Source organism: Mastigoproctus giganteus, chromosome 9 (assembly GCF_048544385.1).
Source record: "Mastigoproctus giganteus isolate SK-2022 chromosome 9, ASM4854438v1, whole genome shotgun sequence".
In the NCBI taxonomy this organism is placed as follows: domain Eukaryota; kingdom Metazoa; phylum Arthropoda; class Arachnida; order Uropygi; family Thelyphonidae; genus Mastigoproctus; species Mastigoproctus giganteus.
Window position 1 is genome coordinate 182,510,316 of NC_143583.1, and position 12,793 is coordinate 182,523,108.

The 12,793-nt window shown below is 36.9% G+C and overlaps 1 protein-coding gene across 6 annotated transcripts in view; it reads right to left on the minus strand.

Moving 5' to 3' along the window:
• Positions 1-12,793, minus strand: part of Not1 (CCR4-NOT transcription complex subunit 1) — a 710,948-nt gene that overhangs the window by 45,794 nt on the left and 652,361 nt on the right. For all 6 annotated transcript variants that reach the window (XM_090381951.1, XM_090381950.1, XM_090381952.1 and 3 more), the window contains one exon: positions 11,836-11,953. In XM_090381951.1, the coding sequence (XP_090238077.1) occupies positions 11,836-11,953 (118 nt within the window). The remainder of the gene's footprint in view (positions 1-11,835; positions 11,954-12,793) is intronic.

Consider the following 12,793-nt stretch of genomic DNA (forward strand, 5'->3'; position numbering starts at 1 on the left):
TCTTTTTTCTGGAACAACCTTACTTTCAACATATTTCACAAATTCATGTCTAACATTCAATGTATTTTCTGTCTTCTCGGCCTTCAACCAACCCATACATGGTACTAAGTATTTACATAAAAACAAACAAACCCACCACTAATGAGCATATTAAAATTACATGGGAAGTAGTACTGATTGGATTGGTGGAAGTCATCTTTCAGCCAGCTAGTTGTAAATCACTAGAATGTTACCAAAATTGGTAATAGTTGAATCAGCTGGCTCAGCAAAAGATTTGGGCTTCTTTGCACCATATTGCTAATACTCCCTGACTATTTTCAACAGTAGCATATTACAAAGGTAACAAAAGAAAAGAAAGGTTGATCTGGTTATCAGCAGAGAACACAATATATTATTGTGTATTAATGTGGGATCTATGTGTATTTTAGTGCAATTGCATCATTTATACACAGCTAAATATAGATTAGCAAATTTGCAATAGCGGCATCGTTTAAGTTACATCTCATATTGTGAATACCTTCACGACGAGTTGCCATGACATTGCACTACTTCCAATAAGTAACGCTTCACCCAAAGGAGAAGACTGTTGTTACTTATTCTCAGTGGATCTACTTAAAGATATAAACTACTGTCAAGGGCAAAGGGTAAATTTTGCTATTGTAAAGGTGACAACAATGGGCTTAGAGAGCTTAGAATATCAAAGGCTACTGTAGTCTACAATTGTTTTCAACACCCTTCTCCTAAGAGGACATATAACCTTTGGAAATATCATCATGCACATGGAAATTAAGTCAATCCCCAAATTTAAATCTTATATTGTAGCCATTTTTCAATATTTGTTATCTGTTTATTTATTTTTATCTTTTTCCACACCAATTCCCAAAACTATATAGACTCTAAATGCAAAATAACATTTTCATATTAAGAGTGTTTTTTTTTTTTTTTCTCTATAAAATTCCTAAGAAACCACCTTGGATTAAAAGCAAATAGTGCAAAAATAAAATTTTCTAATATCTACAGTAATTATTTTCAATAAAATTTTTAAATATCTAACTAAAAATCTAAAATTTCATGTTTATAGCTGAAATAAGAATTTTTTGTAAAAATCATTCAAATTTTATTTTTTAAGGAGTGCCAGATTAATAAAATTAATCTGTCAGATTTGAAAGAGTTCCAGATTAATAAAATTAATCTGTCAGATTTGAAAGAGTTCCAGATTAATAAAATTAAATCTAGCACTCTTTCAAAAGTGCAACTTATGATGGATGAGATATTACATAAATAAATGAATAAAAACAAGTTTTAAGTTGTTTTCATATAGTTCCTCACAAATCATGATATAAAAAGAGATGCTTGTCGCGTGAAGCAGTGAACCACATAGTTGGCCTTTTTCCACCAAAGGATAGTAGTTGAAAAGTCAGGCTGTATTTCACACATGTTCGAGAAAAATAACACAATTATTGTGTTATTTTTCATGAAAATATGGGTAATGGTGTTATAAAAAATTTAAGTTGCATGGTGACAGCAGCTAAAGAGATGGTATTATTACCAAAAACTTTGCCATAGTTTTACTTGAAAGTACTTAGGCTCTTAATAAGGCTGGGACAATTTTTTTTTTTTTTTTTTTTTAAAGATCGGAAAACCTTGCAGCTTGGCTCGATCTCCACTGCACCATATGATGGATTAAATTCTGAATGGAAAGTATTCAAAGAAATAATCATAGAAGCTACTAAGCTTTTATACCAACTAACAGATTATGTTCAAGGTTTAGATGTAAATACATGCCAGATAAATTGACGAGACTAGTGGCAAAGAAGAAAACTGAATGAGATGATCATAAATTTTCATGAGACACAGAAACCTACAGCAAATACAAATTAGTCTGCAATTAAGTCATTAAGATTTCTCAATCTGCGTTAGATTGCATAAGGAGGAGGCATGGCTAAGAATGCAAAGGAAAGTAGCAAAGAATTCTTTGCTTATACTGATAATTCCATTCAGGTTGCTGATAAACTGAGTAAAAGTTTGGCAACTACATTCATATGTGAAAAAGTTTTTAAGGATCGGGACGCCAGAAGTATATCAAATCCCAACTAAGAAGAAAGTGGATAAGGAAATTGTTGAAGTCAAAATACTAAATAATACTGAGCTGTGGGATCCAATTATATTAAAACAAGTAACCAAACCTTTGGCCATAACTGTTAGAGCATCAGGGGAGATGTCTACAGACTGGAGGATGTTCAAATGCCACACTTGTTCACAAAGGGGGGGGGGGAACCATGGAGTGAAGTAATTACAGACCCAGTAAACTTGACTTCTGTTCCAGGAAAATAATGGAGCCACTGGTAAAAGAAGTAATGCAGGACATTAGACAGGAATGCAGTTATACTGCAGTCACAGCATGGATTCGTTAAGGGAATACTTTGTATGACCAATATGACTGGTTACTATGATGCGGTAACAAAGGAAATGGATTCCAAAAAAATGAGTTTTGACATCATATATTGTGCAACATAAGTGTTGCACAAATTGGAGCACTGGGAAAAGTTACTGCTATAAATAAATGGAAGGTTGAGTTGAAGAAGAGAGAAAAGTTATTAATGGGCATTGCTCTTTTTTGGACTAATGTTATTAATCTAGTCTCCCAGGGTTCAGTGCTTGGCCCCTTATTCTTTTCAATATTTATTAATGACAAAATGCACATCAGGCTTAATGTCTAAGTTTGAAGATGATGTATGTGACTAATGACAGTAATTAAGGTATGTCACTTCCACACAATATAGAAAAATTAGGCAGATGGGCTGAGAATTGGCAACTGAGGTTTCATGTTGACAAATGTAAGGTAGTGTATCAGTAATTCCAAATAATATGCCAATCGGTGTTATGTTATATGGTCAGCATTTTGGTTTGTATTTCTTTCCTATCAACAACACAAGTTATAGGCACTTCCATCCCCTACATTTATTTACTTTGAAATAAACTTTTAATAACCTTTTGTGATTAGTTTTTAATGAGCTTTAAGACCTTTTACTAATATTTATTGTTCTCTAAATTGAGAGATAATATTGTGGGCATGCAGCTCAATATTACATTAAGTATCCCCTTAATGTAATGCTTATGATGCATAAACATTACATTAAAACCTTCAGAATAAAGTGTGCTTTTTAATTATTTATTATTATTTTTTTTTATGGCTAATGGAACAGTTGGGGAAAACTATTGTCTGGTGTTTATTACAGCTGCAATTGTTAAGAAAAGTGAGAAATCCACACAATTTTTAAAAATTTCTGATTTTAATATGGTTTTACTTTTTTTTTTTTTGGTGTGAAAAGAAAAAGACTGAGAAAAACTGGACATTAAGGAAGAGAGATCTTGTTTGAGGTGTATAAGGCCCTGAATGGATTGAGTAAAATGAACAATGAATGTCTCCTCTCTCTTGTGGGCAATATACAAATATAAAATCTCAGGGAATAACAGAAGATTGTATCCCATGAAGAAGTTCACCCACAGTCAGTGGGCTTAGGAAGCAACTTTGGAATAAGCTGACTCCTAATGTGGTGGTGGTGGTAGTAAATCTGACTAAGTTTAAACTAAAATTGAATGATTACTTTGTGGGAACAAGAATATTATGAATATTTTGTTTTGAATTTTTTTGGCTGATACATAAAAAGGTTGCTTTCTTTGGTACTACTGATATTACCTATGCTATTCAAAAAGACAGGATCAAAAAGGTAGATTCCTTTTTGGCTTGTACTGCTGGATTATGGCTTTTATTTTGTCTGAAATTCTGTGCAGATCATGACAGTTCTCTGGGCCCAGGCAAAATAAATATCACAGAGAACCTCAAACAAAAGGTTTGAGGTTCTCTGTGATACGAAAGATTTCATCTAGTTCTTTTACCACTATCTGATTTGCAGTAACATTTTCGTCTGGCTTATTTAAAAATTTGAATTTTTAAATGCAAGTCTGCATTGACTTTATTAGTGGGAGAGAAACAAGTAACACGTCTTCTTCCGACGGGTGATGGAACACACCGAGGCGAGCAGCATGCAAATGTTTGTTTATCGCCTGTCCGACGTGCAGTAAACTTAATGTGCGATTCAAATCATTTTCAACTATCACACAAAAAAAAAAAAAAATAACAAAATAAAATAAAATAAAAAATTGCGTTAACCAGAAATTTGCATCGTGTAAAGTGGTATAATTTTTTCAAATAGCAGTAACTGAAAAATGCGTTAATCGAACTCACGTTGTGCGAGCCCTGGCTGTATATTGTCAGATAACTGCTTCCGTTTTGTTTTGAATTTTAACACAGAGCAACAACTGCACAGCATAATATGTTGCATTAATTATGCTGCTGACAGTTACTTGTTCTGATTTTTAATTTTTAATTTTATTTTATTTATTTTTTTTGAGTTAAAGGCTTTGTGATCTTTCCTTCTTTGGGATAAAGTTTATGAAATTTTATTTTTGAACATCAGCACCATAAATTCATTTCAACTATGAGGGTGGTTCAATATAGAATCGCCCTCACCTACTTCCACATATCGCAGAGTCATGATATTTTGTGTGTAGCATCATACACATCTCTGTACTAAAGGTGTAAAATTTCTATTTCAGCCCTGTGTCTTAATTTGTTTTTCTCTTACAGAGCTGAACACGTGACAAAGTAGCATCGTGGACAAAGTTGAAGCCAGAGCTATAATCTGGTTTCTGTTCTTGAAGGGGAAATCTCCTAAAGAAATCGACGACAAGATGACTGCTGTATATAAGGATGAAGCCCCATCCTATGGGGTAGGCGCCTCTGTAGCCAGGTGGGAAGGAGCAGCAGTGCGTAGCACATGCTTCTTGATTAGACCAGGGTTCGAGCCCATCACCACCAAATACGGAGGATGCGGAAAAGGTCAGGGAATGACCATCGCATATTCCCGGAGCAATATGGCCTTAGTTGCTAATGCTCCTAAAAATCAAAATAACTAACAAACATAACAAACCATCCTATGGCATTGTAAAGCACTGGCATAGACAGTTTAGGTGTGGTCAGACATCGGTAGAATCTGAGCCCATTCCAGGTCGTCACCATTCAGCCATTGATGACAGCATGATCAGAAAAGTGGAGTCGTTAATCATGGAAGACTGCCAAATATCTGTGCGTGAATTGTCCCAGGAGGTGAAGATTAGTGTGGGCTCTGTTAAAACAGTCCTTCATGACCAACTCCATTTACGGAAATTGAGTGTAAGATGGATTCCCCGATTATTGACTGGTTTCCAGAAGGCTGATCGACAACACAAATCACAAGAGTTGTTAGCCCTGTGCCAAAAAAATGAGGAAGAATTTTTTTCTCGTCTAATCACTCAGGATGAAAGTTGGATACACCATTTCGACCCTGAAAGCAAAAAGCAGTCAATGGAATGGTGACATCATGGTACCCCCCCCCCCCGAAGGCAAAGGTCCAGTGTCAGCAGGAATGGTCTTGCTGACAGTGTTTTGGGATGAGAAAGGCGTAATGACTGATTACCTGCCAAAAGATAGAACAATTACAGGTGCCTATTATGCCAACTAACTCACAAAATTACGGGAGAAAATCAAAACATGTAGGTGTGGCATGCTTCAAGACAATGCCCCAGTTCACACTTCTGAAATTCCAACAACACAAGCGGCCACTTGTGAATACAAAATACAAATACTGCCCCATCCAGCCTACTCACCCGATCTTACACCATCGGACTTCTTGTTTCCTTCCCACAAATCATTTCTTCGGAGGACCCACTTCCCTGATGACGTGACACACATTTCTGCAACAGGGTCATGGTTCAAAGACCAACCTCACCACTTCTACAAAAATGGTATCCGTAGCCTCATCCATCAATGGGAAAAATGTGTAAATCTGCATGGTGGCTATGTAGAGAAGGACTAAAACCTGTGCCAAGAATCAACAGGGTCAACCTCTGCAGCTAGGTCAGGGCCTAGCTGCAGAGGTTTATTGTACCACCCTCCTACGTTTGGGTGTTTCTGCTTATATCAGGTTGTTGCCTTCTTTGCTTTTGGAGATATCATTTCAAGATACAGGCAGGCATCGCATAACGCGAGTTCGATTAACGTGCTTTTCAGTTACAGCTATTTGAAATAATTATACCACTTTTCACAATGCAAATTTCCAGTTAACGGAATCATTTTTTTTATTTTTTTATGTGATAGTTGAAAACAATTTGAATCGCACGTTAATTTTACTGCATGTCGGACGGGTGATAAACAAATGTTTGCCTGCTGCCCACCTCAGTGTGTTCCATCACCCATCGGAAGAAGATGTGTTACTTGTTTGTCTCTCGCTAATAAAGCCAATGCAGACTTGCATTTAAAAATTCTAATTTTTAAATGAGCTAGATGAAAATGTTCCTGCAAAGCAGATAGCGGTAATAGAACTAGATAAAATCTTTCGTATCGCAGAGAACTTCAAACCTTTTGTTTGAGGTTGTCTGCGATATTTATTTTGCCAGGGCCCAGAGAAGACTGTTGTTGGCTATCGGAAATTGACTGATGAAAAGAGAAAGTCAACATGTTGAAATATTTCTGTAACAAATTGTTTCTTCATTGTGTATTTTATGTCAGAGGTTCCCAAACTTTCTTGGTTCACGGCACCCTTAGTGTCTCGGGAATTTTTTCACGGCGCACCTAGACCAAAAGAAATACCTAACAGTTCTGTTTATTAAGTAATTAGGTCCAAACAACTTAATAAGATATGTTGAAACTGTGAACTACATCGAGCTAGTAGTTAATGCGGTGTCTGACAGATATCGAGTATCGCTGTGTTTCCCTCGAAAATTTAAAATATTCAGCGGAACACAGTTTGGGAACTGCTGTTTTATGCAATAAACATTTAATTCCATAATTATTTTCATTATATTTTACAGGGTATACAGTTAATAAGTTATCTAAAAGGTACTGTATTTTGAAAATTCTTTATGGACATTCCTGAAGGTCAAAGGACCAATTATAATTTTTCCTATTGATTATTATATTCGATTAATGCGTTTCCATTTTGCATGATGCGCTTGTGGAACGAATTAATTGCGTTAATTGAGGCCAGCCTGTATTATGTTTGCATAGCTATCAACTTGCAAGGGGAACTGTCTTTTTGAATCATTTTAAACCCTTCTCCATCTCAAATTAATCGCGTTAATTGAGGTCAGTCTGTGCTGTATTATGGGTGATGATTTTTTTCTAATTTTGAGTAAAGGGTATTCCTGCAGTGTTTTTGTCAATAAAAGACCTTATTCCAAACTATCATCTAATTTCGATGTATATCTACTGTTGTTTGCATGGCTATGGTTTGCTGTCATTTTACTGCTAAAGCATGAAAACATGAAGGCTTAGGTGAAAGGATCTGCTTTCGCCCTCTAGAATATGAAATTATTTAGAGCAGTGGTCGTCAACTTGGTCCCTACCGCCCACTAGTGGGTGATTCAAGCTTTCATGGTGGGCGGTGGGGTTTTTTGTCCGTTGTTACAAATTTTGTTCTTCCTCCATATATCGAATACATTGCTAACAACTTCGCGAGTTTGACTTTTTAAAATATGCTTTTGCAATTTACTTTTGAATTCCATATCCAAACTTTTAATATATAGATAATAATTCACCAGACACTTCTTGAAGTATACTTGTGGACGAGAGGCTAAATTGAGTTACTGCGACACCGGTGGGCGGTAAGGAAATTTTACCATCAACAAAGATACAAAAGTAGGGGGTAGGAATTAAAAGGTTGACGACCCCTGATTTAGAGGGAAGAAAACAGAGGTTAAGAGAGGCACCTGCTATCCACTCAGAGGAATAATTGCTCAAAAAGCAATTCTCCTTCTGAGTGGGCAGCAGGTTCCACATGTTTTTAATAAATTCTCATCATAGAAACTATTAAAAAGTATAGTGCCACTGAGTAATCAAGTCAGTAGGCTAATAAATAAAAAAAAAAGTTACTACATTACAGAAATAAAATGAGAACTTAAAGGGAAGCATTCAAGGAATTAAACTTGGAAACTACTAGGCTTTTCATAACAAGAAATACTGACCAAGGTTTAGGCCTAAATGGATGTCAGACGAACTAATGAGACTCGTGACAGAGAAGAAAAATGCATGGGATGCATATAAATTATCAGCAGACACAGAAGCCTATGGTAGATATAAGCTAGTCTGTAATCAATTCAAAAAGGAGGTCAGGCAAGTGAAGGCAGAGAACAAAAAATCTTTGGCAAAGGATGCAAAGAGAAACAGGAAGACTTCTTTAATTATATATACTCTAGAAGGAAGGGGATGAATCAGAATGGTCCACTTAACCCCGACAGTTCAACTGTTGATGAACCTGCTGAGGTAGCTGACAAATTGAATGAGTATTTTGCATCTACATTCACACATGAGGAAGTCTTTAGGTAAGTGGAGGCCAGAAGCTTATCAAAGCTCTGGTAGGGAGCTAAATGATTTGTAATAACTGAGAGCAAAGTGGAGGAGCAATCGTTGAAATTGAAAATGAAACTTGGGATAGATAGGATATATCCAGTTATATTCAGGAAGCAGCAAAGGAAGTAATCAAACCTTTAGCCATAATTATGAAAGTTTCTTTGGACTCAGAATAGGTCCCCATGGACAGATGTGCAAATGTGTCCCCAATTCACAAAGGAGGATCAAAGGGTGACACGAGTAATTACAGACCTGTTAGTTTAACTTCTCTTCCAGGGAAAATAATGGAGTCACTGGTTTAAGAAGCAATGCAGGATCATCTAGACAAGATTGCAGTTATAGTTCAGACATAGCATGGGTTTGTTAAGGGAAAGTCTTGTCTGATAAATTTGATTGGATACTTTGATGTGATCACAAAGGAACTGAATGAAAAAATAATTTTGATATCATATATTTGGATTTAGGAAAGCTTTTGATATTGTTGCACATGGAAGACTACTATACAAATTGGAGCAGTATGGCATTAAGGGCAAGTTGTTACCATGGATAAAACGATGGTTGAGTGGAAAAAGGCAGAGTTTTGTAATCATTGGACAAAACTCTTTGTGGACTAATGTTATTAGTGGAGACCCCCAAAGGTTTTGTATTGGGCCTATTTTTGTTTTCTGTATTTATCAATGATATTGATGAAGGTATAGCCGACCGGGCTAGCCGGGTGGGTAAATTGCCTGCCTGGCAACCTAAACGTCGCGGGTTCGAATCCCGCCTTGGATCAAAGTACTGCAAAAACCTTGGGAGGTGCATTATGGCCACAGAAGCTGATGCGCCAACTACCAAAAAAAAAAAAAAAAGATGAAGGTATATCAGGATTAATGTCTAAGTTTGCAGACAATATGAAGGTTGGCAGGGATGTTAATGACAGTTGTGACAGCACACTACTGCAACAAGATCTGGAAAAGTTGAGCAGACGGACTGAGAGGTGGCAACACTGACAAATGTAAATTACTGCATATATATATATATATATATATATATATATATATATATAGGTAGCAGTAACCTCAGAGTACCGTACCAACTGCGTAGTACTACACTCAGGGTATTACACTCATACACTCAGGGTATGGAGAATGAATAGGGCCCCCTGGGGTAATTGTGCTGTAAAATATGTTTTCTGAGAAGTGCAGACATGCTGCCAGAGCAGGTCATGGGAGTTGTCAATGATATACAGGAATTTTCCTAGTAGGGATAAGAAGGTGATTATCCCTTTGTACCAAGCCATGCCTTAAGTACTGCATACAGGTCTGGAGGCCTCATTTTAGAAAGGATGTAGAGCTGCTGGAATGAGTACAGAGAAGGGCAACGAGATTCACTCATTGCCCTTCTGGAGACTAGGCACCTGCGAGGTGATCTAATTGAGGTGTATAAGGCCTTGAATGGTTTGATCAAGCTCAATGCTGATGGGATTCTTCTTCTTGATTAGATTACACACCTGAGGAGTCAAATTCAAATTGAGGAACAACAATTGCAGAATAGATGTGCAAAAATTGTAGAATAGGGTGATTGATAGTTGGGACAAACTTTCATCTGTTGTAGTGGAGGTCAACAACTGAAATATGTTCAAGGCTGAATTAGACAAACATTTGGAGTGAATGGATGGGTGAAATGGGAAGGTTTTTTTTTTTTTTTTCTGATGCTATATAAGCTTGCTTTCTTGCATCATATGCCTCTTCTAATACTAATGCTAAACTCAAGATAGAAAAATATTCACTAGAAACACCTGCAGAGAGAAATTGCTTGGCCTCAAGATACATTCAATACTAAGGGCCACCTTAGTAGGGGGCAATGTCCACGATACTTGCACTGGCGTGCACAGAATAGACTAGCATATCATACACAGTCACTTAGGCAGAACTGCACTGTTGGCCTGTTCTCTCACATCAATGTGATTGGTCGCTGCATAATTCTAATAGATATTTTATGTTGTTTATTTATTTTTTTTGGTGGCATAGTGTTAACCAGTGCAACTGCTACAAGGTTAACGATGTCCTGCCGAATGTATCTTCTTCTTCTTTAATGCTGCCGAATGGCGTTTGTGACTTCGTTTTGATATTGTTCTCTGTCTAGCGCTGCGTGTAGAATTTGTGCTGTTGTCATGTGAAGCCAGGTGTTGATGTTATCTAGCCATGCCATTTTCGGTCTGCCTGGGCGTTTCTTGCCTTCGATTTTTCCCTCCAGGATGAGTGGTAGTAGGTGATATTTTTGTTGGTTCCTAGCGATGTGACCTAGGTATTTGCATTTCCTGCTGATGATGGTTTTGAGCAGGTCCCGTTCCGTGTGCATGTCCTGCAGGACCTGTGCGTTGGTTATCTTGGCTGTCCACGGAATTTTCAGCATTCTTCGGTAGAGCCACATTTCGAAGGCCTGGAGCTTTATTGTAGTGGCTGATGTTAGAGTCCAGGTTTCTACACCGTAGAGCAGTATTGGCCAGATGTAGCATTTCAATGTGCGTAATCTATCATTGAAGTTTTCAAGGGAAGGATAATCCAAGTAGTTTCCCGTTGCTTTCTTGGATCACAATTTAGTTGAAAAGGTCGTGTGTGGACCTTTTGAAACGGGTTTCGTCTGACGTCTCCACTGAAACCTTTCCGCCATGGGAGGCCCTTCTGGGAGCATATATCTTTCGGTGCTTTAGTAGTTTAACAAATTAAACTACTAAACCTGCCGCAGCCATATAAATGGAGTAGCTCTTATTCAGTGATGAAGCTGCCTCGTGATGTCATAATTTTACGCAATTTATGCCGAATTTCTAGTCACCACTGACCAAGCAGGTGGCACTGCTGTAGTTTTATCTCCTGGAAACATCTAATGGCTGACTCGGTAAAATTACTGTGACCTTGAAAATACCAATAATGTATAACTCAGCAAAACGTGAGTATTTTTAAATACAATTTGGTATCCTGAAAACTTCTACATCAAAGCTATCATGTAGCACAACTATTCTACTAAGAATTCCCAGTGACTGATTATAGTTCCTTAAAAATTTAATGACCTTGAAATTTCCTATGTCCGAACATAATAATGATAACCATTTTAAAAAGTTCAGTCCAAAAAATAAAACCACGTTTAGGTCCCAAATCTTAACCTATCACTCACCCACACTTATTTTATCTAAAATATAACTTCTTTTTGAGCAACACTCCCGAAAACCTTCTTTATTTATTAATTTTTAAGAGCGCACTAATTTAGCTAGCATACAGCTGGTGCCACCAGCGCCGAATGTATAGTATTTATAATGATTTAAAAGATATTATATAGTCATTTGTGTGAATAGTGGTCAATTAGAAGAAAATAAAAAAGTAAAAAATAAACCAAAGCACAATTACCTTCTGCTGAGGGGTGAGTGCTAGTATCCTACCTAGAAACACCCTATGGGATACTAACTCCAACCATGCATATGCAAATCCTGGTGCCTTCTGAGGTCTAAGAACATAGAGTGTATTGCTGAAAATAAAATAAAAGTGTAAGTATAAAGTTATAGAATTCTTAAAGTGCAAAATGAAATTCTTAAAGTGCGGTACTCACCTTGAATATAATCCAATAGTTTTATGAAAAGACTGATGGCTAAATATGAGGTGGAATGAGATTTAATTTAACGGAATTTTAAAATAAGCGCAAGGAAGCAGAAGTGCACTACTCAGTCCCTGGTTGTCATAAAGTAGAAAATAGTTAATCTGGAACATAAAAAAATTGATATTGCCAATAGTCGTGACGACAGACTTTCGTTACGTTATAACGTCTTCAGTTGGCGGTGTTAAATGAGAAGTAACGCATGCTGTATTTTAAGGAATTTTCTATACTCTCGTGATGCTCTTTGGGACACGTGGGAATCTTAGATGTGAAAGATTCCAAGCCGAGGAAAGGTGAAAGGGAAGTTTTGCGTTTAGGATGTTGAGATTAGTATTGTGTCAAAACCATTCGATAATGAGGGCTTCATATTGAAGAATTTTGTGGCTGGTTTTAAGTCTTATAATGGTGATAGCGGAGTCAATTAAAGGAGTGTGATTGGGCATGAATTGTGAGTTCTGTACTAGCTTGTCCCGATCTAAGACTATTATAGTGGTAGTACGCGTGAGTGTTCGAGGTTTTGGTAGAACCAAACTTGGTAGTAGTACTACCAATATAACAGGCATCACAGTTTGGTTGACATTTAATCAAGTAAATTATATTGTTCAAATCGTTGGTTGGGTATTTGTGTGCATCTTTGTAAGTGTTGAATAAGGATCCGAGTTTATTATAAGCTGAAAAAATAAGGGAGATATCAGTACCTGTAAACACACGGCG